The sequence below is a fragment of the Oncorhynchus tshawytscha genome, linkage group LG21, assembly GCF_018296145.1.
Source record: "Oncorhynchus tshawytscha isolate Ot180627B linkage group LG21, Otsh_v2.0, whole genome shotgun sequence".
Taxonomy (NCBI): domain Eukaryota; kingdom Metazoa; phylum Chordata; class Actinopteri; order Salmoniformes; family Salmonidae; genus Oncorhynchus; species Oncorhynchus tshawytscha.
This window is the reverse complement of record NC_056449.1, coordinates 17,366,405-17,394,114: the sequence shown is the minus strand read 5'-3', so window position 1 is coordinate 17,394,114 and position 27,710 is coordinate 17,366,405. Positions and strand designations below refer to the sequence as shown.

The window sequence follows — 27,710 nt, the reverse complement described above, 5'->3', positions numbered from 1 at the left end:
TCTAAACTGATTAACTGAACTGATGAGGCAAAGTCCTAGCAGAGGCCCTCTAACCATCTCTTATTGTTGATGAACTATGAATGATTAGTAATTAGTGATAGTGCATTAGTTGAAGGGATTATGTCCAGAGGTAAGATTGTATTTGTGAGAGATATAAAATGATTTCTTCATGCAATGTACATTGTCCATTTGGTTTCTTTAAGAAATAGAACAGACTCACCTAGTTGACATACTTTTAATGCAGTGGGCTGCATCAGGGTCACTCTGAAGCTGTGTTTGAATTTCCATACTAACATACTGTATACTACATACCTAATGAGTATACAATACATACTATATACTATTAGTTAATTTTAGTAACGTAAACTCACCCCATTCCGTACAAATGTGCGAACCGCGACATTCAAACGAGGCTGCAAAGAAAACCAATGGGACTATAGTGACTGTGTTGACTTCAAAATATGGGGTGTGAACTACGCTTCTATTCAAGCGTTGATCGACATGGTAATGGCTCTATAGTATTGGAGAAAAGTTGAAAAAACGGACCCTCCGTTACATCGTGACATGTCATGCCGTAACGTACAGCAACTATTTCTGTCTTATAATCTCTCTCCACCAGGTGTAGCACTTCTGTCATCGTTTAAAAACAAGAAATGGACAGCCGCTGTTTACTTCTGAAGATCACTTTAGCACCGATTCAAATTTGACACAAACCTTCAAATAGGTATGTAATGACACATTATATAAACTCTTTATAGTGTTTTATTTACATTTTAGAGGCGATAAGGTGATAAGTTGGACAGATCGAGTGACTTCTCACTATCACACATTAGTTTAGCTTCCCCACCCGCCATTTTTAAAAAGACCCGACGGAGCTCATTGCCTTCTTGAATCATGCAGAAACGGGCAGCACGGTTGGTCTCGGCATGAATTTAGTTGGAAAGGGGAGGAATTGTGCTTTACAATGGTATTGACATTCCAGTTGATCTGGAAGTATAAAGTTTTTTGAGTGCTAAAATAAGGTCTATTTTACGGAGCAATGCAATGTACAAAAGTGAGTGAGTTGACGTTATACCCTAAACGAATGGTATCCTTTCAGTTGAGCGTACTAGCGCTGTGCCTGTCTACCGGAAGTTGATGCTGTTGCTATGCAACCTCTTGCTAGCTTGTTAGCATAAGAAATTACTAGCTAGACATTTTATGACTTTGGGTGTGTTCTTAAATTCAATCTGGAGTGCCAAAGTGCGCTCAGAATGTGCTCTGGGTATTCATAAATTCAGAGTGTTGTCAGATTGTCCATTTGTAAACTCTGAGCGTTTTTCTCTCCGATCGTTCAGTGTAAACTGTATGCTCTGGCCGATGAGTAGGGTTGATTCGAGCGTTCTGACCTTACAATGGCAGTCAAGCACCCAAGCTAACTGGCTAACGTTGGCTAGCTTGCTAGCTACTTTCAGACACAAATGAGAGAACACATCATTCTAACCATTTTACTCGCCCTAGCAGAGCTGTTTAGGCTGTTTTTATGTCATCCAGAGTGTTTGTGACTGTAACTGTGCTGCTGGGAAGTTATTCTGCACTCTCGTCCACTCAAAGGAAAGTGCTCTGAAATTGGAGTAAGTAACCAGAGCAAATTTACGAAAGCACCCGAATGTCCATTGAGAAACGTAAAACGACTATACCACTTAGCTAAACTATGAATGACGGGAATAATCAAGTCAATAAACACTGGATAGTTAGTTAGATAGCATATAGTTAATATACTGGCAAGTTTGATGTATTAGTAGCCAACTAACGTTAGGTAGCTAGCTAACATACTGCTGTAATGATATGCTATGTGGTTCGTAAGGATAGGGTAGCTAGCAAATTGTCAGTCAACATAACGTGAAAGTTAACTTATTTGAAAAGTCATTACTTTATTACATTTGTCATAATTAGTTAAAGCTATGAATTTGTATCCGCTCCCGTTGGACTTTTCTATTTTCTGCCATTTTCTTCAAATCTGAAAACAATATGAAGCCATAAGCATTTTCTGAAGAATTTCACTATGGGCCCTTAAAAGGATGGAAATATAGTCCACTGCTTGTAAACTTCGTATTTTGTCGAATGTAGTATGACATCCGGGAACTTTTGGCATACTAACTTTATCCCATACTATGACCAATAAGCATACAATATACTCAATTTATGTCACAAATAGTATGGTTATTGAGGTTAGTAGAGTGCTTCCTGGTAGTCTTTAACAAATCTACTTTGAAACCATAGTATACACCTCACACACATGGTTATGGGCTATAAAAAAAATAAGACACCTGTACCATGTCAGATATAGAGTTTAAATGTATTCCATTTTTTGTTTGCATTCCAATATTACACTTTATATACATCACAGAAGACTGAAAAATAACAAACGCGTTTGACATAGAAACACCGGTTTATTAATTATGAAAAAAAATATGAATACAATTCCACCCATGAGGCCACTAGTCATTTTACTGTAGGAAAGGGCTACCCATGACAAGGAGACCAACAGTTCCACTGAGATGCACCAGAATACACATAGAGAAATGTACATTCAGATTATAACAAACCAACCTCTTTCTTCTGTTAAAGGGAAACGTCACCATTTTTCAACTTCATATTTATCAACATATGTACAATTTGGTGCGTTTCTATGTTTTGTAGTAAAAGGAAGATAAGTGTTTCATCGGTGTGCATCATGTAATTTTGAACAATTGTGAGGAAGCATTGCCTACTAATTGTTTACTAATTGCCTACTAATTGTCTAATAATGGGTTGATGATGTCATTGGAAACCCTTATCTTCCTATTTTTTACTACAAAACCTAGAAATGTGTCTTTTTCACTTATGTGCTGGAGATGAGAGGAATATGATGTCAAAGATTTTTTTTTTACATTTCCCTTTAACGTACATGTAGATATGACGCTTTCATCGGGAATACTGATCTTGCAGATGAGTCATTCCCTAAAGGTGCGATTGGTCATCATATCCCCAGGTGTATTGGATGTCACAAACTGTCACAAACCCCCCAGGTGCATTGTGGGTCACTCACCTGCTCTCCAGGGCAACATTACTGCCCAGGACCCAGCTGTCCTGCAGCTGGACACATTCCGCTGCGCTCTGTAACTCGGCCACCAGGCCAGCCGAGGGGGGAGGGCTTGGGCTCCTCTGATTGGCCAGCGAGCCACGGCTCAACGACGTAATGGACGGGTGGTGTTTGTGATGAGGGGGAGGGGCTGGTGGTAGAGGAGGCGGGCCTTGTTGACTCGACAGTTGGGCTCCTGTTCAAAGGGAAACAGAAAGAGACTGTAAGCACATATGAGAACACCTGAATGTAAAACCAAAAAAAGCATAGTACACCTGTTTTGCATTGCATTGGGTTGCTACTATCTTGTGGGGGAGCTGCTTGCAATAAACTGGTGATTGTGTTCTGTATAAAGCTGTGGCTATCTGACAAACCAAGAAAAGTAAATGCAACCTAAAATTGCTCTTCAAATGCATGAGATGCTATAGCAACAAAAAAATATTGATAATTATGGCAAACACCAACTGGCTGAATGTTGGGTTCTTTAACCCAGAAGGTCATTTATAGAGACAGCTGTTTCTTTATGGGAGCTTAACAGGATGTTTCACGTTTGATTACAGCCCGAAAAGACTCTCAAATAACTAATGACCAGAACATCCATTAGAGCGCTCAGAGAACAGGTTTTCCAATTTCACACAAAGCTGTGTAATTGGCCCCCGGAATGACACGTCGTGATTATCTATCCATCTTCAACGCTAAGAGGTAAACCTACAATGCTGACATTTCTGATTTGCTCCTGTAAATTCCAAATGGAGGTGGGTTTTTTAAGGGTTAGGGCAATCTTTGAGATAATTGAAAAAGTCAGGACTTTTCTTGAACCATGTCATCTGAACTATGAACTATGTCATCTGCATTAACAGCATGCTTTGATAGGGTAAACGGCTGGATATGAATTTGGATTTTGGCACAATCCTTGTTACATGCTGGATGTCCTAATGGTCACCTAATGGTATGCTGATGTTTCTACTTGTCATTTCGCTGATAGCAGCCCTAGAGAAAGACCCAGAAACAATATGACAAGTTAAGGCCAGTAACATGGACTGTGCTAAAATAATATGACAAGAGTGAAGGCCAAAAATAACAATTTTGTTTGAAGGACATCATGCATTGTTTCAGTGAGGCTGCCTCTTTAGTGGCTATGCAAATTGTCCCTGTCAGTGTGCCTTTGCCTCTCGCTGCACACCTGTCAACACGAAGCAAACCTCCAGCAGCTGACAAACAACCCCTATGTCGCTTCCGCAATGCTGAGAAAATGTATGCGTGTCATTCAGAAATAATTTTCTACAGGAATTATTTCTCAGCTGTATAATTCATTACGGACTCGGGGCCTATGGGAAGGGCAGGCAACAGTTGACATGACAGTGTCCTATTTCAGGGTTATAACCTATGTAGATATTGTTATAATACTGTGTGTACTGAGACACATTATGGGTTAAATCAACATAGTCAAACGTTTCATGTAAAAGTAATACAATATTTATAAAAAATGTATTTGACCTTTATTTAACTAGGCAAGTCAGTTAAGAACAAATTATTATTTACAATGACGGCCTACAATGTTAGAAGTTCCAGGAGGGAACATCCATAGCAGGGTGTAATACATGTTATTGTGTGTTAAATCTTCAAGGGGAAGGAGGGTTACCGACATGTTTTAATAGGGCACAGACACTTTTGTTCAGTTTCAAATTCCTCAAAACTCACCCAATGAATGGCATCAAACACATGTTCTAACATCAAACACAACATAAGCAGCATGTGAAGTGACAACCATTTAACCATCTTAAAACGTAAAATCCGAAACCATTCAAAGTTACTTTTCAGACACTGAAATAATCATTTCATAAGCTTATATGAATATTGCATAGTGTGAGCTGTGGGTGAAACGTCTGAAACGTTGATCTGCTATGGTGACCCTGTAATGGTCTATTGTCTTTTGTCTAGAAATATCCTATGTTAGGAACAACACTACACTTTCAATGGTTTATAATTAAGAAAGGTTTTATGTATTTCTACTAGTTAATGTTTGTTGGACTTTTGAGTTAGGTTGAGATAAGCTTTACACAAATCCATTGTTATTACAATATTGTATGTATCATATTGTAGCAGCCCTTTCAACCAAATTGTATGTTAATGTAAATGATCAAAACATCTCATTTGAGCTCAATAAAATCTTGAAACTATGGAAATGCCTCTATCTTCATGAGTTCACCTTGTGGGGTCAAATGTAGATTATCAAAGATATTGACTGGCTCATTGTACTGCCTCAAGGTTTAATGAAGACATACAATTGGTTACAGTGGTTGTTATCCCGTCAAGTTACGCACAGGATGACTACGTGGGAACTTGATTATATTACATAACGAAATCATCTTCTTGTACTTGGTTATTAGAATACTTGATAAATAAGATAACCCTTTACATACAAATTAGAACACTTCGACTTGGTAGAGTCAATCGGCATATCTAAATATATCTAAATATCTAAGCATTTGAGATGCCATATTTTGTCACTATTTATCTTGCTTTGGTAATAGATATTTCATGTATTGGGTGGCCAGACATATATGAAGTGGGAATTTCTGCACTTTCTAAACATTCACTTTTTATAAATGTATTTGGTGCTGAGACAAAGGTCAACATCTTTACATTCATTTAATAGATAGTAATTGCACATCTCATGTGATCTCCACACCTCATCAAGTCCAATGTCAACTGCACCGTGATGCTGGTAAGCAATCAAACCAATTGGCACCGGTGGGCTTCATCATTAATTGCCACCCATGCGCCAGTGAGTGTGGTGGGAGAGAGAGTGCCTTGCAAATGTTCTCCCATGTGCACGTGAGAGGATATGCACACGAATGCATGTGTTCACGAGTGTGAAACAATGATTCTCTGAGACAGCTTGCCATTCTCTTACACCAAAACACAGGCAATTAACCTGATATTTTAAGAGCGAGGAGCCCTGGGATGAAACAGCTGTGTGTTTTCTGGGGCTATGATTTGAAATCAGATCAAGACAGATGCCTCCCTTCCATAACTCCTCAATGTCATCGTGTCATTGTCTCCGTCAGACGAGATGCTTTAATTAAAGGCCCTTTTTGATTCATACTGCATGCTGGCTGCTGAAACGACAACCTCATTCAGATCTTAATGGCGCCTGCGATATCTATCAAACGCCGGGTTTATGAAGCGTCTATTCTTTCACAATAATGTCTCTTGAAGCGGAATTCCCTTTGGTGCGTTTTTAATTCTTGGTTTTTTAGAAGAATGTGTTTGTGCTTATTCATCAGGAACCCTTTTGGGAATTGGACCGACAGGTTTTTGCATCTCTTTGTGTCTATGTGTGTTACTTTCCTTTCGACTCCCATCGTCACGTTGCACAATTTAGGATTACAATCAGTCAGTGAAAAAAGCAAGCGGTTTTAAGGTTTCGTTAAGAACATTACATTCTTAAAGACGATTACCATTAACCTCTACAAAATCCATCAGTACAGCTGCTGTTCGATGTCTGATCCATTCTCAACGGCTAAGAGTCCCTTGGCTGTTAGCTGGATTTGTCTTGATCTTTCTCTATCTTGCAATCCCTGGAAAGTCTGCTTCAATGGCTTTCTCAGGTATTCCCTCTTCTGAAATATCTCCTCATGATGAGTCCATTGGTTCTGAACACAGAGTACAATATTTGACACAGCACCAGGCGACAATTAAAAGCTGTTTTGCAGAACAACAACAATCTGAGGACTATAAGCTTGGACAGAATGGTAAAATACTTTTAAAAATGTGCAAAAACTGCAAAGATCTTCAGACACTTAAGTGTCTATTAAGTGATGGAAGCAACTGATAATGGCTATGAAATGGCATTCACTTGGACTATTTAGTCCTTCACCATTAGGAAAATTGTAGGATATTATCACCATTCCATTGAAAAAAATAAGAGCAGGAAGTTCCATTGTGTCAGTTCAGGGATCTTGATCTACCATTTCATAGCTAGTGAATAATTATGAACATCCCCAGCCTAGAATAATCTCTTTACAGAGTCTTCTGTTTTAGTCACTATAGGCACTATTGTGTCAATTATCACTTTTAAGTGTGTGATCAGGCTGCATGTATTACTATCCTGTCTCTGGTTGGACGATCGGTTAGCTTTAGCAGAGCTCTGTAGTGGAGGCGGCAGCTCAGACTCATATTGGATGGCCTAGGGGAGTACAGTCAACCCTGCTGGGATCCAGAACCATTAGAACCACCTTCCTGGTGACTTTTAGGAAATTCTTCAGCTAAGAGAAGGGTTGTAGCTTTGAACTATAAGGGCCTGAGGTTCAGGAGAGCTCCTTTTGAATTCCCTCAAACTTCCTGCTACCTTACCCTGTCAAACACACCAGCCCTCTCCTTACCCAGCTTCTCATCACATCAAAGAACTCCTACATTCCCCCCCAATTCATCTCACCACAGAAGGCCAGGGAAACATTTCAATATGACATAATTATTAGTATGAGGGTGTAAAGAAAGATACTATGATGATTATAAACATGGTCTCCACGCATCGCGCCGACAGAAACAAACATCTTTCTGGTAAGAAGAGGGGCGGGGGCGTATGCCTTATGGCTAACGAGACGTGGTGTGGTCACAAAAGCATACAGGAACTCAAGTCCTTCTGTTCACCTGATTTAGAATTCCTCACAATCAAATGTCGACTGCATTCTCTACCAAGGGAATTCTCTTTGATTATAATCACAGCTGTATATATTCCCCCCCAAGCAGACACATCGATGGCTCTGAACAAACTTTATTTGACTTTTTGCAAACTGGAATCCATACATCCTGAGGCTGCATTCATTGTAGCTGGGGATTTTAACAAGGCTAATCTGAAAACAAGACTCCCTAAATTGTATCAGCATATCGATTGCGCAACCAGGGCTGGCAGAACCTTGGATCACTGCTATTCTAACTTCCGCGAAGCATATAAGGCCCTGCCCCGCCCTCCTTTCGGAAAAGCTGACCACGACTCCGTTTTGTTGATCCCTGCCTACAGACAGGAACTAAAACAAGAAGCTCCCACGGTGAGGTCTGTTCAACGCTGGTCCGACCAATCTGATTCCACACTCCAAGACTGCTTCCATCACGTGGACTGGGATATGTTTCGTATTGCGTCAGACAACAACATTGACGAACACGCTGATTCGGTGTGCGAGTTCATTAGAACTTGCGTTGAAGATGTTGTTCCCATAGCAATGATTAAAACATTCCCAAACCAGAAACCGTGGATTGATGGCAGCATTCGCGTGAAACTGAAAGCGCGAACCACTGCTTTTAATCAGGGCAAGGTGACCGGAAATATGACCGAATACAAACAGTGTGTCACGCCCTGGTCTTAGTATTTTGTGTTTTCTATTTATTTGGTCAGGCCAGGGTGTGACATGGGTTTTTTTTGTGTTGTGTTTTTGTATTGGGGTTTTAGTAGGTATTGGGATTGTGGCTGAGTAGGGGTGTCTAGCATAGTCTATGGCTGCCTGAGGCGGTTCTCAATCAGAGTCAGGTGATTCTCGTTGTCTCTGATTGGGAACCATATTTAGGTAGCCTGGGTTTCACTGTGGGTTTTGTGGTTGATTGTTCCTGTCTCAGTGTGTTTGTATTCACCAGATAGGTTGTATAGGTTTTCACGTTCTGTTTCTTGTTTTTGTATTTTGTCGTGTTTATTAATTTATTAAACATGTATCAAACTAACCACGCTGCATTTTGGTCCGACTCTCCTTCGACGGAAGAAAGCCGTTACACAGTGTAGCTATTCCCTCCGCAAGGCAATCAAACAAGCTAAGCGTCAGTATAGAGACAAAGTAGAATCTCAATTCAACGGCTCAGACACAAGAGGTATGTGGCAGGGTCTACAGTCAATCACGGATTACAAAATGAAAACCAGCCCCGTCACGGACCAGGATGTCTTGCTCCCAGGCAGACTAAATAACTTTTTTGCCCGCTTTGAGGACAATACAGTGCCACTGACACGGCCTGCAACCAAAACATGCAGCCTCTCCTTCACTGCAGCCGAGGTGAGTAAAACATTTAAATGTGTTAACCCTCGCAAGGCTGCAGGCCCAGACGGCATCCCCAGCCGCGCCCTCAGAGCATGCGCAGACCAGCTGGCTGGTGTGTTTACGGACATATTCAATCAATCCCTATCCCAGTCTGCTGTTCCCACATGCTTCAAGAGGGCCACCATTGTTCCTGTTCCCAAGAAAGCTAAGGTAACTGAGCTAAACGACTACCGCCCCGTAGCACTCACTTCCGTCATCATGAAGTGCTTTGAGAGACTAGTCAAGGACCATATCACCTCCACCCTACCTGACACCCTAGACCCACTCCAATTTGCTTACCGCCCAAATAGGTCCACAGACGATGCAATCTCAACCACACTGCACACTGCCCTAACCCATCTGGGCAAGAGGAATACCTATGTGAAAATGCTGTTCATCGACTACAGCTCGGCATTTAAGACCATAGTACCCTCCAAGCTCGGGACCCTGGGTCTCGACCCCGCCCTGTGCAACTGGGTACTGGACTTCCTGACGGGCCGCCCCCAGGTGGTGAGGGTAGGCAACAACATCTCCACCCCGCTGATCCTCAACACTGGGGCCCCACAAGGGTGTGTTCTGAGCCCTCTCCTGTACTCCCTGTTCACCCACGACTGCGTGGCCACGCACGCCTCCAACTCAATCATCAAGTTTGCGGACGACACAACAGTGGTAGGCTTGATTACCAACAACGACGAGACGGCCTACAGGGAGGAGGTGAGGGCCCTCGGAGTGTGGTGTCAGGAAAATAACCTCACACTCAACGTCAACAAAACTAAGGAGATGATTGTGGACTTCAGGAAACAGTGGAGGGTAGCAAGTTTTAAGTTCCTCGGCATACACATCACAGACAAACTGAATTGGTCCACCCACACAGACAGCATCGTGAAGAAGGCGCAGCAGCGCCTCTTCAACCTCAGGAGGCTGAAGAAATTCGGCTTGTCACCAAAAGCACTCACAAACTTCTACAGATGCACAATCGAGAGCATCCTGGCGGGCTGTATCACCGCCTGGTACGGCAACTGCTCCACCCACAACCGTAAGGCTCTCCAGAGGGTAGTGAGGTCTGCACAATGCATCACCGGGGGCAAACTACCTGCCCTCCAGGACACCTACACCACCCGATGTTACAGGAAGGCCATAAAGATCATCAAGGACAACAACCCCCCGAGCCACTGCCTGTTCACCCCGCTATCATCCAGAAGGCGAGGTCAGTACAGGTGCATCAAAGCTGGGACCGAGAGACTGAAAAACAGCTTCTATCTCAAGGCCATCAGACTGTTAAACAGCCACCACTAACATTGAGTGGCTGCTGCCAACACACTGACTCAACTCCAGCCACTTTAATAATGGGAATTGATGGGAAATGATGTAAAATATATCACTAGCCACTTTAAACAATGCTACCTAATATAATGTTTATATACCCTACATTATTCATCTCATATGCATACGTATATACTGTACTCTATATCATCTACTGCATCTTTATGTAATACATGTATCACTAGCCACTTTAACTATGCCATTTTGTTTACATACTCATCTCATATGTATATACTGTACTCGATACCATCTACTGCATCTTGCCTATGCCGCTCTGTACCATCACTCATTCATATATCTTTATGTACATATTCTTTATCCCCTTACACTTGTGTGTATAAGACAGTAGTTTTGGAATTGTTAGTTAGATTACTTGTTGGTTATTACTGCATTGTCGGAACTAGAAGCACAAGCATTTCGCTACACTCGCATTAACATCTGCTAACCATGTGTATGTGACAAATTAAATTTGATTTGATTTGATGATGAAATGTTGAACATTCAATAACATACCTCAGTAGGTCTCCCTGTCTCCCTGACTAAACATGACAACTTACAGATCACCAAAACAATCATCACTACTAGCTGTTGCTACAGACATGTATTGCAATTACAAGTTGTAGTTATTCATAAGTAGCTGGGATAAGCCAACTAGCAAGCTGTTAGTCTCATTTTGACAGCTACTATCTCAGTAACCATGTTTCCATCCAAAGTTTTTATGCGAGTAAAGTCATACCGAATAACAAAAAATCATGACAGCTGTGATGGAAACCGGACGTTTTGGAACAATGAATAATGTGAGAAATGGCAGTGGAAACACCTTAATGCGCAAATATTGATATAAAAACCATCATATTGAAGTAAACTTGGAGTCACGCGACAATATGGTGTAAGGTCCTTCCACTACAACTCAGGAAAGCATGCAGTTGTTATGATCGTTTAGAGATGGATTGGACCAAGGTGCAGCGTGGTAAGCGTACATAATTTTATTAGGTGAACAAGAAACAAAAATAACAACCTACAACCGAACGTGACGCTATATGCAGTAGAGAACGCAACTACACACAAACAAGATCCCACAAACCTAAGGTGGAAAAAGACTGCCTAAGTATGTTCCCCAATCAGAGACAACGATAGACAGCTGTGTAACGATCGTCATATGGAGTGGACCAAAGCGCAGCGTGGTGTGAATCCATTATTTTATTGAATGACGAAAAACACAAAGAACACTTAAACAAAAACAACAAAATGAACGTGGCGCTATGATAACGAGTGCTGACACAGGCAACTACACATAGACTATAACTCACGAAATACCCAAAGAAGATGGCTGCCTAAATATGGTTCCCAATCAGAGACAAATATAAACACCTGCCTCTAATTGAGAACCAATCTAGGCAACCATAGACCAACATAAACACCTAGATGAAACCAACCCCATAAATCTCCAAAAACCCTAAACAGTACAAACACCCTAGAAAAAACACATATCACCCATGTCACACCCTGACCTAACCAAAATAATAAAGAAAACAAAGAATACTAAGGTCAGGGCGTGACAGTATCCCCCCACAAAGGTGCGGACTCCGGCCGCAAAACCTAATCTAAAGGGGAGGGTCCAGGTGGGCCTCTTTCACGGCGGCGGCTTGGGTGCAGGACGTGGACCCCACTCCACCATAGTCTTAGTCCGCTTTTGTGGCCTCCTAAGAACGGCGACCCTCGCCGCCAACCTAAGACTGGCAACCCTACTAAAGGGCCCCACAAAACTGAGGGGCAGCTCCGGACTGAGAGGCAGCTCCGGACTGAGGGGCAGCTCAAGACTGAAGGGTAGCTCAGGACTGAGGGGTAGCTCAGGACTGAGGGGTAGCTCAGGACTGAAGGGTAGCTCCGGACTGAGGGGCAGCTCCGGACTGAGGGACAGCTCCGGACTGAGGGACAGCTCCGCACTGAATGGCAGCTCCGGACTGACTGACGGCTCTGGCAGCTCCTGGTTGGCTGATGGCTCTGGCAGCTCCTGGCTGGCTGATGGCTCTGGCAGCACCTGGCTGGCTAACGGCTCTGGCAGCTCCTGGCTGGCTGACAGCTCTAGCAGCTCCTGTCTGGCTGACGGCTCTGGCAGCTCCTGGCTGGCTGACGGCTCTGGCAGCTCCTTGCTGGCTGACGGCTCTTGCAGATCCTGGCTGACTGACGGCTCTGACAGGTCCTGGCCGACTGACGGCTCTGGCAGCTCCTTGCTGGCTGACGGCTCTGGCAGGTCCTGGCTGACTGACGGCCCTGGCAGCTCCAGGCTGACTGACGGCTCAGGACAGACTGGCGGCTCTGACGGCTCAGGACAGAATGGCGGCTCTAGCAGCTCAGGACAGATGGGAGACTCTAGCAGCTCAGGAGAGACAGATGGGAGACTCTAGCAGCTCAGGACAGACGGGAGACTCTAGCAGCTCAGGACAGACGGGAGACTCTAGCAGCTCAGGACAGACGGGAGACTCTAGCAGCTCAGGACAGACGGGAGACTCTAGCAGCTCAGGACAGACGGGAGACTCTAGCAGCTCAGGACAGACGGGAGACTCTAGCAGCTCAGGACATACGGGAGACTCTAGCAGCTCAGGACAGACGGGAGACTCTAGCGGCTCAGGACAGACGGGAGACTCTGGCGGCTCAGGACAGACAGGAGACTCTAGCAGCTCAGGACAGACGAGGCGCACTGTAGGCCTGGTGCGTGGTGCCGGCACTGGTGGTACTGGACCGAGGACACACACCTCAATGCGAGTGCGGGGAGGAGGAACAGGGAGAACTGAGCTCTGGTGACGCACAGGAAGCCCGGTGCGGGGAGCTGCCACCGGAGGGCTGGTGCATGGAGATGGCACCGGATAGACCGGACCAAGAAGGCGCACTGGAGATCTGGAGCACCGAGCCTGCCCAACCTTACCTGGTTGAATGCTCCCCGTAGCCAGGCCAGTGCGACGAGGTGGAATAGCCCGCACTGGGCTAGACAATAACCCACGAAATACCCAAAGAAGATGGCTGCCTAAATATGGTTCCCAATCAGAGACAACAATAAACACCTAGATGAAAACAACCCCATAAATCTACAAAACCCCTAGACAGTACAAACACCCTAGAAAGAGACAAAAACACACATTTCACCCATGTCACACCCTGACCTAACCAAAATAATAAAGAAAACAAAGAATACTAAGGTCAGGGCGTGACAAGCTGCCTCTGATTGGGAACCATACCTGGCCAACAAAGAAATAGAAAAACTAGAATGTCCACCAAAATCACACCCTGGGCGTGACAGCAGTTTCTTGGGCTACAGACTAAATAAGTTATGAACTTCAGAGGGTGGTGAAAGTGCACAGTGATCTTGATGCTCCTTTCCAAAAAATATTGAGGTTCTTATTCTGATCGATGCTTGACTGCCATTTGACAAATAATAATCTCATCATTGTAGACTAGCCTACCTGCACAGCCTACCCGCACTGTATCTGCAAAATGTTGGCTAGAGCACAGGTCCCAAGACAAGAGTCATTATGCACTGATTTTTATCTGCAACAAGTCCGTTCGGTGGAAACACACGACTGGTGGGAAAATGTGCATATTGTCTTTATGCGGATTTTAGAATATTCGCTTGAAAATCTGTCGCCAATTGGATGAGAAGATAGCTAGTGTCAGAAAATGTTTAAGATTATTTTAAAGGAGAAATAAATAACAATGTTTTTCATCTTAGATTCAGTTGATCCTAATAACCCTGCCATTCAACAGAGAAGAAGCATAACATGTGATGTGACACATGATGGATAGGAGATGGACAGGAGATAGACAGGAGATGAAAAACAGCTGTAGGTGTCATTACCCAAACATTAGACAGCCAATTTGTCCTGCCAGCATTACGGGTTCAACCAGGTGCCAAGACCTTTTCTTCATCAAAAAGACTTGTGACCTGGATAGGTAGTGCCATTAGTCAGTATGACTGCCTTGTGTTGTCATGGTGACGGACAGACAGCAGCAGGAAATGAATCCTGGTTGAGAGTTGGGGCCTAGTGGAGGCTGGCAAAGGAGTGGCTCCAGAAATGATATTGATTGTAGCATTGCCCCTATTGAACATATTATATACAGTCGGTTTGTAAGGCTCATTGGTCAAACCTCCGCCACAGCATTATTTTCTGGTCGCTTCAAAATTACCCATTCAAAAAGGTATGTAGGCTGCCTGCCTGGAATAGGTGAAGATACTTCAACTGTAAACACCTTCAAAACAATCAGTCATTTCTCTTTTCAAAAAAATGTTTTAGGCTCTAATGGCGTTCTCCAGTGTCTTTAGTGCAGCAATTCAACCCTGTCAGGTGGACTATTGATATGCCTCTTGTTCACTTAGGCCACACCTTCCAAATCACTTGAGCAAATGGAACCAGGAAAAACAGGCCATTTGGGGTTCTAATAGCTGTCACAATGGTTGCTATAATTGCATTTCCCGAGCGAAACACTGTTCAAAGGGATAGAGAAGAGACCTGTCAACAGTTAAAAAGGGGAAAGCATTCCCTTCACAAATAATGGCAAGTATTTTGTTTACAACTTGACACGTTTCCACTTTCAGCTGATTCATTTTTCTAATGGACTACGTAACAAAGGCACTCTTTAAATGAGTAATATGTGGACTGAAATACAGCTATAGGGCCTATAGAACGTCTACACCCCCTTGGATTTATTTTAGTTGTGTTTCAAAGTTCGATTAAAATGGTTTGTCATTTTTTGTCAAAGATCTTCACAAAATACTCTATTTTTTTTGTATTAATGAAAAATAAAACACTAATGTACCTTGATTAGATAGTGTAGGTATTCATCCCCCTGAGTCAACACATGTTAGAAACACCTTTGGCATTACAGCTTTGTGTCTTCTTGGGTAAGTCTCATAAGTGCTTCACACACCTGTATTGTCCAATGTTTGCCCACTATTCTTTTCAAAATTCTTCAAGCTCTGTGGGGATTATGACTAGACAGCAATTGTTAAGTATTGGAATACATTTTTGAGCAGATTCATGTCAAAACTGTAACTTTGCCACTCAGGAACATTCACTGTTTTCTTGGTAAGCATATCCACTGTAGATTTGGCCTGGTGTTGTAGGTTATTGTCCAACTGAAAGGTGAATTCCTCTCCCAGTGTCTGGGGGAAAGCAGACTGAAGCAGGTTTTTCTCTAGGAATTTGCCGTTTCTTTTTATTCTGAAAAACTCCCCAGCCTTTGCTGATGTCAAGTATACGTATACCGTGATGCAGCCACCACCATGCTGGGAAAATAATGACGCAGTTACTCAGTGATGTGATGTCTTGCATTTGCCCCAAACAGGGCTTTGCATTTAGGCCAAAAGGTTTCTTCATTTGCACATTTTTTGCAGTATTACAGTTCAGAAGGACGACTGTATCTTTGATGTTTCTGAGTGGTTTAATAAATAATCCACAGCATAATTATAAACTTGACCATGCTTAAAGAGATATTCAATGTCTGATTTGCTATTTCTACACATCTACCAATCACTGCCCTTCTATAAGAGGCTTTCGGATATTTGAAGCTGTGCTTGGAATTCAGTACTTGACTGAGGGACCTTAAAGATGTTGTACCTATGGGGTACAGAGGAAGGGGTAGGGGTTTAAAATAATGTCAACCCATTTTATTTCACACAGAGTGAGTCCGTATAACTTATTATGTGATTTGTTAAGCCAAATTTGACTTCTGAACTAATTTAGGCTTGCCTAAAAAAAGGAGGGAATACTTATGCAACGACTATATTTTAGTTATAAAAAATAAATAACTTTCTTTTCACTTTGACATCATGGAGTATTTTGTGTAGATTAATTACTGCAATATATTTCAATCCCACTTTGTAACGCAACAACAACAAAAAAGGTTCAAGGTAACAGAGACTTTCTATAGGCCCTGTACTTCCTCAAAAGAACCCAACAAATTGACTAACAATGGCATAGCTGCAATCGCTATCTACAGACAATGCTTCACTGCAAATCCTGAGACCAGCATTACTCTCTGCTTTAAAGATAAACGATGGCTCGGAGGTCGAGACATAATCTGACACCAGTGCTTCCAAAAAAATATGATACCCCACTGTCCAGTATTATCCCCAGTTGTATTGTGACATTGTAGTGGCTGACATCCTGCTTTCTAAGGGAAGGTTTATAAGGCCAAGGCTATAAATTGATATCCTACCGTTACAGTGCTGTTTGACACAGACCAGGGCATTCTAGAATAATTCAAAGCCAAGGATATGGCTCTTCCAGGGGAGGCAGTTATTTTCCACAACATTGATCCTCTCCCCCACATTCATACACAAATGCACATGAATGCACACATCTAAGCACCATGAACACACACACCACAAGAACCCACCAACCAACCAGTTTGGACTGCCTGATGTTTTCCAATCTTTCCAATCTTTCTTCATACCATCTATCCCTATCCCCCTCTCCCTATCCCTCTCTCCCTATCCCTACCCCTCTCTCCCTATCCCCCTCTCAGCATCCAATGTACAGCAACCAGTGTACCCTCTAATGATCCAGCCTGCACAATCAGCACTATGATATGGCCCCAGGCTCCATGCAGAGGACACTGGCAGAGTCTTGAACATTGCATATGCTCAGGGCTAGAAAGTAAAATATGCAGTCTTGATTTGCTGAGGCAACTAAGCCAACTCCAAGTGCACAACATGATGCATAGAACCTTCCCGGTTGAAACCTATGATCAAAGCTATTCGTTGAAAAAAAAAAAAAAATATAGAAATTGCTTGTTTGTTTGCTTGCTTCAGAGTACAGGAAGACTTAGCTGACCGTATCATTAAGCGGGCCTAGCCACTTACATACAAATTCTATTTTGAAACCAGGGAACATAACTGAAAACATTTCAATTTTAATTTTTTAAGTGATGGGGAGAAAAAAAATCGATGGAGAACAATCTATAGGATGAAAATTACTCTATCTTCTTTTTACTTTTTAAATAATGAGCGAACATGTTTACAGCACTTTTATTTCCATGACTGATCGAACTGGTTTTCTAATGCTCTCTCTTGTCTCTCTGCTGCAGACATATAGTGAGCAATATGTTTGGAACATAAAATTGCAGTAAAATGACAGTATTCAATCGCAATATATAGAATCATGAGAATCACAATACATATTGTATCGGTGTATGTTGATAAATCGCATTTCTCCTGGCAATTCACAGCCCTAATTGTTATCAATGCATGGTTTATGCATCAACGTCAGATAAGTGCATGTATCTCAACTTTATTTGCATTTGAGATTTTGTCTTTGAGATTAATCCCGCAAACAACACACTTATTGAAACCACCATCCACTTCATGAATCCCTTCTGTGGCAGTAGTCGTTACTACCAAATTCATTAGTGAAATTGGCTGGTAAGTTAAGCTGCTGTGCAACAGCCCTTGATTCTGAAGATACCTTTCTTTTCATTGGCTATTATGGTAACTCAATAGCAGGACCAGCCAGACTTACTGTCCTCCAAACGTGTCTAATGCAGTGGTAACTGACAACAGCAGACAGGCATCAACTGTTCCAGCCTTGATTCACTGAAGACAAATCAGCCTAGGCGGTATCTGTCATGTATCAGACTAAACCTAACATTTCACTTTGTTTGGCAGCTATTGATTTTTCACCTTAATGCTGTCTCCAAGAGGCAGCCCACTCTTACATGTAAACCCTCCACAGCATAGGTTGTAGATACATGTTTTTCCTCATGTTACTTTTGAGTCTAGGTCATTTTAAATCTGTGCTCATCACAAGGACTAAATAGAAAATTACTAATTGATGTATCAGTTGAGAATATGGACTAATATATGAACTAAATAAAAACATTATACTGCAGATATTTTCAATGAACACCTAATGATACTATACCACTAGAGGAGCAGTAATTCAGAACTGTTCTACAGGATTTGGACAATCTTCCAACCATGAGCTTCAAGTATTGCATGGATGGTCTTGCATGCACCACAAAGTCGTCAGGGTTAGGCTGTGGAGATGACATATTGTGCCTTTAAACAGCTTTTCTTGGAATTATAGCCAGAAGTGACTCTCAGTGGTATGGCCAGTTTACCTGCTGGTGCAGTAAAGCACATGTGTGGATGCTAGGAGAGTGCTAACAGAATAGGGATAGCGAGAATGATACAACAGACAAGCAAGTGGGCTGAAAACACTGCATTACATGTCCATGGCTTCCATACACTTACAGTGCTAATATGCAGAAACAACTTTTGGGTCCACAATGACATGAATCATAATGACAGCCATTAGTTAGGAATCATACCGGTAGCCATTAGCTATGTATCATACCGGCAGTCATTAGCTATAAATCATACAGGCAGTCATTAGCTATAAATCATACAGGCAGCCATTAGCTATGAATCATACCGGCAACTATTAGCTATGAATCATACCGGCAACTATTAGCTATGAATCATACCAGCAGCCATTAGTTATGAATCACACCAGCAGTCATTAGCTATGAATAATACCGGCAGTCATTAGCTATTAATCATACCGGAAACTATTAGCTATTAATCATACCAGCAGCCATTAGTTATGAATCACACCGGCAGCCATTAGCTATGAATAATACCAGCAGTCATTAGCTATTAATCATACCGGCAACTATTAGCTATGAATTATACCGGCAACTATTAGCTATGAATCATACCAGCAGCCATTAGTTATGAATCACACCGGCAGCCATTAGCTATGAATAATACCGGCAGTCATTAGCTATGAATTATACCGGCAGTCATTAGCTATGAATTATACCGGCAACTATTAGCTATGAATCATACCGACAGCCATTATCTATGAATCATACCTGCAGCCATTAGATATGAATTATACCGGCAACTATTAGCTATGAATCATACCGGCAACTATTAGCTATAAATCATACCGGCATCCATTAGCTATAAATCATACCGGCAGTCATTAGCTATGAATCATACAGGCAACTATTAGCTATGAATCATACCGACAGCCATTAGCTATGAATAATTTTAACAGACATTAGCTATGAATCATACCAGCAAAAATTAGCTATGAATCATACCGGCAACTATTAGCTATGAATTATACCGGCAACTATTAGCTATGAATCATACCGACAGCCATTATCTATGAATCATACCGGCAGCCATTAGATATGAATAATTTTATTTTTTTATTTTTTATTTCACCTTTATTTAACCAGGTAGGCAAGTTGAGAACAAGTTCTCATTTACAATTGCGACCTGGCCAAGATAAAGCAAAGCAGTTCGACACATACAACGACACAGAGTTACACATGGAGTAAAACAAACATACAGTCAATAATACAGTATAAACAAGTCTAAATACGATGTGAGCAAATGAGGTGAGATAAGGGAGGTAAAGGCAAAAAAAGGCCATGGTGGCAAAGTAAATACAATATAGCAAGTACAACACTGGAATGGTAGATTTGCAATGGAAGAATGTGCAAAGTAGAAATAAAAATAATGGGGTGCAAAGGAGCAAAATAAATAAATTAATTAAATACAGTAGGGAAAGATGTAGTTGTTCATACCGGCAGTCATTAGCTATGAATCATACCGGAAGCTATTAGCTATGAATCATACCGGAAGCTATTAGATATTAATCATACCGGAAGCTATTAGCTATGAATCATACCGGAAGCTATTAGATATTAATCATACCGGAAGATATTAGCTATGAATCATACCGGAAGCTATTAGCTATGAATCATACCGGAAGCTATTAGATATTAATCATACCGGAAGCTATTAGCTATGAATTATACCGGAAGCTATTAGATATTAATCATACCGGAAGCTATTAGCTATGAATCATACCGGAAGCTATTAGATATTAATCATACCGGAAGCTATTAGATATTAATCATACCGGAAGCTATTAGATATTAATCATACCGGAAGCTATTAGATATTAATCATACCGGAAGCTATTAGATATGAATCATACCGGAAGCTATTAGATATGAATCATACCGGAAGCTATTAGATATGAATTATACCGTCAGCCATTAGATATTAATCATACCGGAAGCTATTAGATATTAATTATACCGTCAGCCATTAGATATTAATCATACCGGCCGATATCTTTTAACATTCTAGCAAACCATCTTCTCATCCTGGTGCATATCAAGTTCTGAACTACTCATAATACAGTATAATGGAGTCTTTTGAATTTGCCACAGGGCCGAGAAAGAGAAGGAGTATTTTCTAGACAACAGGTCACAACCTACTCACAACAATCCACACCAGAACAAAAAGTAAAACAGCACTTATTTTACCACTCATCCCACTTAATTTCTCTATCATTATACAGTGTAAGTGATTTATTCAAGACAGTATTTGCAATTCAAGACACTATGCTAATCTTTCACTCAATCTACTCTTGTTTGCACCAATTAGATAAGGAAATCACATAATCAACAAGTGCTATTTCAAGTGAGCTATTACGATCTGCCCTCTTCCTATTTCACCCACTAGCAGTGGGAGGTGAAGCCTGGGACATGTAGACACCCCTGCTGTGTTTCCTAAGACTGAAATATACTACTAATCTGAATATGGACTATTATGACAAAAATACACAATGGAAAGTGGGAAGAAAGCTCACAGGAGAAAAAGTGATTAGAGAAGATTAGACAATTAGAAAATGGCCACATATGGTTCTGTGAAACGATCAGTTATCGGCTTCGAGAGGAGCAGCTGGAAGGTTCCTGGCAGAATACATACTGTATGGCTATAGGGTTTGTTATACTCTGTCAACAAAAGCTTTACTGATATAGTTGGAATTCCATAGCCAACACTCTAGAATCACTTCTTTGATCCAGAGGTTTAATTTGACCTCGACCAATAATGCCGACATAAGCTTTTTTCTAATGCCTTTTTAGCCACTTTTCCTGTATTTTTCTTGGAAAACTCCTGGCCGCTACTGTAGAGGAGTACAGGCTGTTGATAGGAGACATCTTTTTAACACAAGACTGAGCGAGCTAGGAGTGACAGGGGAGGAGGATCAACTAAAATGTATGGAACAACAACAGAACAGATAACGAACCAGGTGTAGAATGCTGTGGAGAGCAGAGATACACCATACCAGCCAGGTTTAGAATGCTGTGGAGAGCAGAGATGCACTACACCTAGCCAGGTTTAGAATGTTGTGGAGAGCAGAGATGCACTACACCTAGCCAGGTTTAGAATGCTGTGGAGAGCAGAGATGCACTACACCTAGCCAGGTTTAGAATGCTGTGGAGAGCAGAGATGCACTACACCTAGCCAGGTTTAGAATGTTGTGGAGAGCAGAGATGCACTACACCTAGCCAGGTTTAGAATGCTGTGGAGAGCAGAGATGCACTACACCTAGCCAGGTTTAGAATGCTATGGAGAGCAGATATGCACTACACCTAGCCAGGTTTAGAATGTTGTGGAGAGCAGAGATGCACTACACCTAGCCAGGTTTAGAATGCTGTGGAGAGCAGAGATGCACTACACCTAGCCAGGTTTAGAATGTTGTGGAGAGCAGAGATGCACTACACCTCGCCAGGTTTAGAATGTTGTGGAGAGCAGAGATACACCATACCAGCCAGGTTTAGAATGCTGTGGAGAGCAGAGATACACCATACCAGCCAGGTTTAGAATGCTGTGGAGAGCAGAGATGCACTACACCTAGCCAGGTTTAGAATGTTGTGGAGAGCAGAGATGCACTACACCTAGCCAGGATTAGAATGCTGTGGAGAGCAGAGATGCACTACACCTAGCCAGGTTTAGAATGCTACGGAGAGCAGATATGCACCACACCTAGCAGAGGATGGTGAGTACTGATGTGACTGACAATATCTCAATGCCGGCAGAAAGAAGTAAATAACATATGACCATATGACCTGTTTGCAAGGCATAACTCAGTGCATCGAGGTCTATATTGGCTATAGATTAGGGTCAATAAAACTTATTTTATTGACAATATGTCATGTCTACATGATGATGAGGATTGTTTGGAACATTAATCTAGGTGTTCAATACATGCAAGGTTTGTTGGAATGTTAATCTGGGTTAAGGTGTTCAATACATGCAGGGTTGGTTGGAATGTTAATCTGGGTTAAGGTGTTCAATACATGCAGGGTTGGTTGGAATGTTAATCTGTGTTAAGGACTTCAATACATGCAGAGTTGGTTGGAATGTTAATCACGGTTAAGGTGTTCAGTACATGCATGGTTGGTTGATGACAGAATATAAGAGTTACATATTTATCTAAAACAAAGAGTCTATGCAATACCAACTTAGTCATCGGACCTTGATTTGAAGTGTCCTTGGTTTGCTGAGTCTGTCTGAAGGACTTGAGAACCTAGGAAAGCCTGGGGGCAGTACGGTACTGTCTTATCGAGGCCAATAACAGTGGTGGGGCGCTTTTACCCAGCATCTTTGTGTTCCCCTTAGTGACATTAGCGTCTCATTGTCAGGTGTTTAGCAGTCTACCTCTCACCAACGTAATGCTTTAAAAACAGGTTTAGCCAACATCGCAGCCTGGATCAACCAATTTAAAGGCTAAATGTGTCCTTTTTGCGGGGGGGGGGATCAGAGGAGGGGAAAACCTGGGGAAATATATTGATATTGCTAACAATATCAGGCAAGAGTGTCTGATATCCCTCTCTTTCTGCATGATCAGAATTCCTTCTCTTTGAATTTTTGTTATTCAAAGGGAGACGGAGGTATTCGTAGAAAAAAAAATGCAAACATAGCCATTTTGTTGAACTAATAAGGCAACAATTATTATAGAATGCCTCTGGTTTCTCCTCTGTGTGGAGGTTACCACACAGTAGCAAGGCTACACTATGTGCCATACCACCATCAGCATTCCTTTAAACCATGTACGGAGCTAGCAGTAGTTAAATGGGGAGCACGCTGGCTCGTGCTGGGAACGCATGTTGCTCTTTGAGAGCGACGTAATGACTGCTATCAATCTCCTCCGCTTCATGTCATGTTAGAGAACTATCAGGGAGGAGAGCTGGCAAGGAGAATGGTAGAGCGCTGCAAGACATCCTCCAAAGCGGCTGTGGCGATGCATTAATCACTTTGGAGCTGGGTGTCCAAACTAAAAAGTGTCAGGGTAAGAAGTAAAGCCAACATAGAGATGCTAAAGTATGCCTGGAGAGGAATCCTGTCTGCTGTCTGCTCCTGGCTAACTGGCCACCAACAGTCCCTCTTTCTCTGCCTCATCACATTGCAGCTCCCTGATTTGAATTTGTACATTCGTTCAGACAGTGCTGTACAGATATCAGAGACTAAAATGTTAATTTCACTTGCAGCAACTCTATTCTCATCTCTCTCAAAGCAAAGCAAACAGAAAAGAAAAGAAAGCATGTATACATATGGAGATGCATCTGCAATAAGATGAACAATCAGCTGTGACTACAGTAGGTATATCAAAGTCCTGCTTTGATACAGTTCTCTGATATAATGGAAATAACTAACATAATTGGATATATCGTTTTTCTCGTACCTAGACTCAGTATACTGTATATCATATTAGATTACATTCCAGCATTACCTATTAATATACAGTTGTTTCCAAAATTATTGGCACCCTTGACAAAAATGAGTAAAAAAAACGACATAAAATAAATCATTCAAATACTGAGATATATTGTATGCTCCCAAAAATGTTGAAATTATATTATGTTATACTAATACAATTGCTCAGAGAAAGAGATTTTGTTTAAGAAGTAATATTGTTCTGTTTAAAAAATATATATAGGGGTTAAAGTTATTGCCAACCCTGTTTTCAATACCTTTCAAAACCTCACCTTGCGAGGATAATGGCAAAGAGCCTTTTTCAAAAATGTTTTATGGGATTGGAGAACACAAATAACCGTTGACCTTATTAACAAAGGTTCCAGGACCAGTGGAAGCAAAATAGCCCCATAACGTCAAAGATCCACCACCATATTTTACAGTAGGTATGGGGTTCTTTTCAGCATATGCATCTTTCTTCGACGCCAAACCCCCCACTGGTGTGCGTGGCCAAAGAGCTCCATTGCAATGTCATCCAACAAATGTAAATGCTTGGATTCTGTATGGGTTCTGTACGGAGGAATGGTCTAAGATCCCTCCCAAAGTGTTCTCCACTCTCAGAAAACATTTTAGAAAAAGACTCAGTGTCGTTAATCGGGGCGGCAGGGTAGCCTAGTGGTTAGAGCGTTGGACTAGTAACCGGAAGGTTGTAAGTTCAAACCCCCGAGCTGACAAGGTACAAGTCTGTGGTTCTACCCCTTAACAGGCAGTTAACCCACTGTTCCCAGGCCGTCATTGTAAATAAGAATTTGTTCTTAACTGACTTGCCTAGTTAAATAAAAATAAAATAAATAAAAAACTTGCAAGGGGAGGGTGATAGAGTATTGAAAACAGGGGTGCCAATTATTTTGACCATGTTTTGAGAGAAAAACTAAATCTCTTTCTCTGGGCAATTCTATTAGAATAAAATAATGATAATAATATATATAAAAAATAAAAATTGAGATATAATATAGCTCAGTGTTTGAATGATTTATTTTATGCAGTCATTATTTCTCATCTTTATCAAGGGTGCCAATAATTTGGGACCTGACATGAATGTACCCTATATACAGTATATACAGTATATAACCCATTAAAGTCCATCAACTGAAGCTGGCAGAAGTTGAAGGTTGCTTGGTGCAAGCTCCAAGTTGCTACAAATACCCTCTCTGGGGGAGGAAAACAGATCTACAGGCATAACTTTCTCTCGCTCTCGGTCTACTATAGCAGCACACATCACAGTCAAGTGGTTTATGATGCCTGCCATCAAAATAATGAATAATCTGCCACTTGCAGTAATCCTCCGGTAGAGCAAGCCCATTAATAGCATGGCATCCAGACATAAAACACTAGAGTTCCCTATTCACCTTTCAAAACACAATGCATTTTCCTTAAAAAACGTGAACATTGCCCCCACTGGTATTGCAAGTCAAGGAAATGTACTGTACACAGGTTTACGGAACATGATTCGTTTCAAGTGTTGAATGATTTTGATAATTCAATGTGTTAACCGCTATATCTGGGTCGGGAGTTTAAAGTTTGATCTGCATCCATTTGAAGACAACATCAAAGGTGGGGTAAGCCAACTATTTCAAAAAGTGTCAAGAGCTCACCGAAAAGGTACAGAAATAGAGAAAGACACCTCTGGGCTTCATGTGATAGATGATAGAAGAGATAGAGAGAGGGGGGAGATAGATAGAGATAGAAAGAGAGAGAGTAGAAAGACAGTCACTGAGAATCACAAATACAGAGAGAGAGAGAAAGAGAGAGAGAGATTGAAGAAAGTGTAAGGTGCAAATGATAGACAGAGAGTAGAGAGAGAAACAGAGAGAGAGAGAGAGCTAGAGAGAGCTAGAGAGAGAGAGAGAGGAATTAAAGAGAGAGCGAGCTAGAGAGAGAGAGAGAGAGAGAGAGAGAGAGAGAGAGAGAGAGAGAGAGAGAGAGAGAGGGGGGGAATGAAAGAGAAAGAGAGCTAGAGAGCTAGAGAGAGAGCTAGAGAGAGAGAGAGAGAGAGAGAGAGAGAGAGAGAGAGAATGAAAGAGAAAGAGAGCTAGAGAGAGGAGGAATGAAGAGAGAGAGAGAGAGAGAGAGAGAGAGAGAGAGGAATGAAAGAGAAAGAGAGCTAGAGAGAGAGAGAGAGATAGAGAGAGAGAGAGAGAGAGCTAGAGAGAGAGAGAGAGAGGGGTGAAAGTGAGAGTATATAAAAGGTAGTGTTAATTAGACAGAATGTTTGCCCTCTCCCAGGAACTCCTTCATGTTAGGCCAGAGAAAAACTGAAGCAGATGAATCTGAGAAGAAATATCTTCTTTAAGTGGCCTTTTATAGATGGATCAAAGGCTTCTCCTGCCCCCCCCCCACACACCCTTTGATTAATGCAAAGGGTACAGGCGGGTGTGAGGGGGTGCCAGTGATATCTGACGTCTCCTATTGTATGCTGATGTGTTGACAGGTGTGGCATTTGGGATGCAATGTTGGACATGCCTTTCAGTGGCAAGCCCTCAGCCAATTACCAGATAAAGAAAACATCCCAATGCAATACGCTATAAAGGGCTGTGTGAAAATATTGATTTTATGTGTACATAGGACTTGATGTTAAGAATTAGGTCTTGAAATGCAATATTAAATGTTGAACAAATTGAAATGAGTAAAACAATCAGTATCTAGCTCATTTTATAGATATTTTAAATATGTTTATTTTTTTATTTTTAAATGCAAACCAAGGTGTAAATATCAAAGAACATGAACTTTAAAAAAAAATAAAAAATAAGATTGAATCAAATAGGTGTCAAGTGTTAAAATGTGGTTGGAATTTACAATGTAAAATATAAATTATCATAAAAAATTATGAGAAATACATAACACAGTAATTAATAACAGTTAAACAGTATATATAAACAAATATATAGTGATCTCTCCCCTAAAATAGTTCAGTGAAGGGCTACTGGAGCCATTGATGTTTGAAGTGAAGTAGCTAAAGAGAGCATTGAAACCAACGGGGATCGCTGGTGTCACCAATAATCCTTGACCTTAAGTATTTTCAAATGATTTCAAGGAGAGAAATACTGATACACACAATTATAATGATGAAACTATACAACATAACAGTTAGTAAGGACCCTGTGGGACAATAATATGGTGTCAATGTTTCTTATGGCGCCCATCATGCCAAACACTAATTTGTGTAAACTGAATTTACCAATTGCTCTCCATAGGTGATGAAACACAAAACGGCACCATTTATATTACTGAATCACATCATACAGTATCATAACATCAAAAAAATGTTAGGAATAAACATAACATTGTATTATGGTTCCATAAGAGATAGGACCATTTCTTTTATAAAAAAAAAAACATTGCTGTGGATTTCATAATTTTACATTTAAGTACACTATTTAGCTCACATTAATTAACTTAAATCACAACCAGCAGTAAAGGCACAAACTGTAACGTTCATAGTTCAGTCCAGTTAATAGTTTGGCCTCTATGTATTTTACAAACTGTGTGGGTGTGTCTTGGAACATTCAACTGCCATTGGGTGATTTGAATGCTGTAGTAACCACATCCAAAACCAGCCTCCTTTGGTTTGGGTGGCACTTACAACAGAATTCCA

At 41.4% G+C, this 27,710-nt stretch overlaps 1 protein-coding gene across 1 annotated transcript in view; it reads right to left on the bottom strand.

The window, feature by feature from the left end:
• The window catches only part of si:dkey-237h12.3 (teneurin-3), a 162,025-nt gene that overhangs the window by 85,904 nt on the left and 48,411 nt on the right, over positions 1–27,710 (bottom strand). Inside the window, exon 4 of the mRNA XM_024383118.2 lies at positions 3,071–3,299. Within this exon, the coding sequence (XP_024238886.1) occupies positions 3,071–3,299 (229 nt within the window). The remainder of the gene's footprint in view (positions 1–3,070; positions 3,300–27,710) is intronic.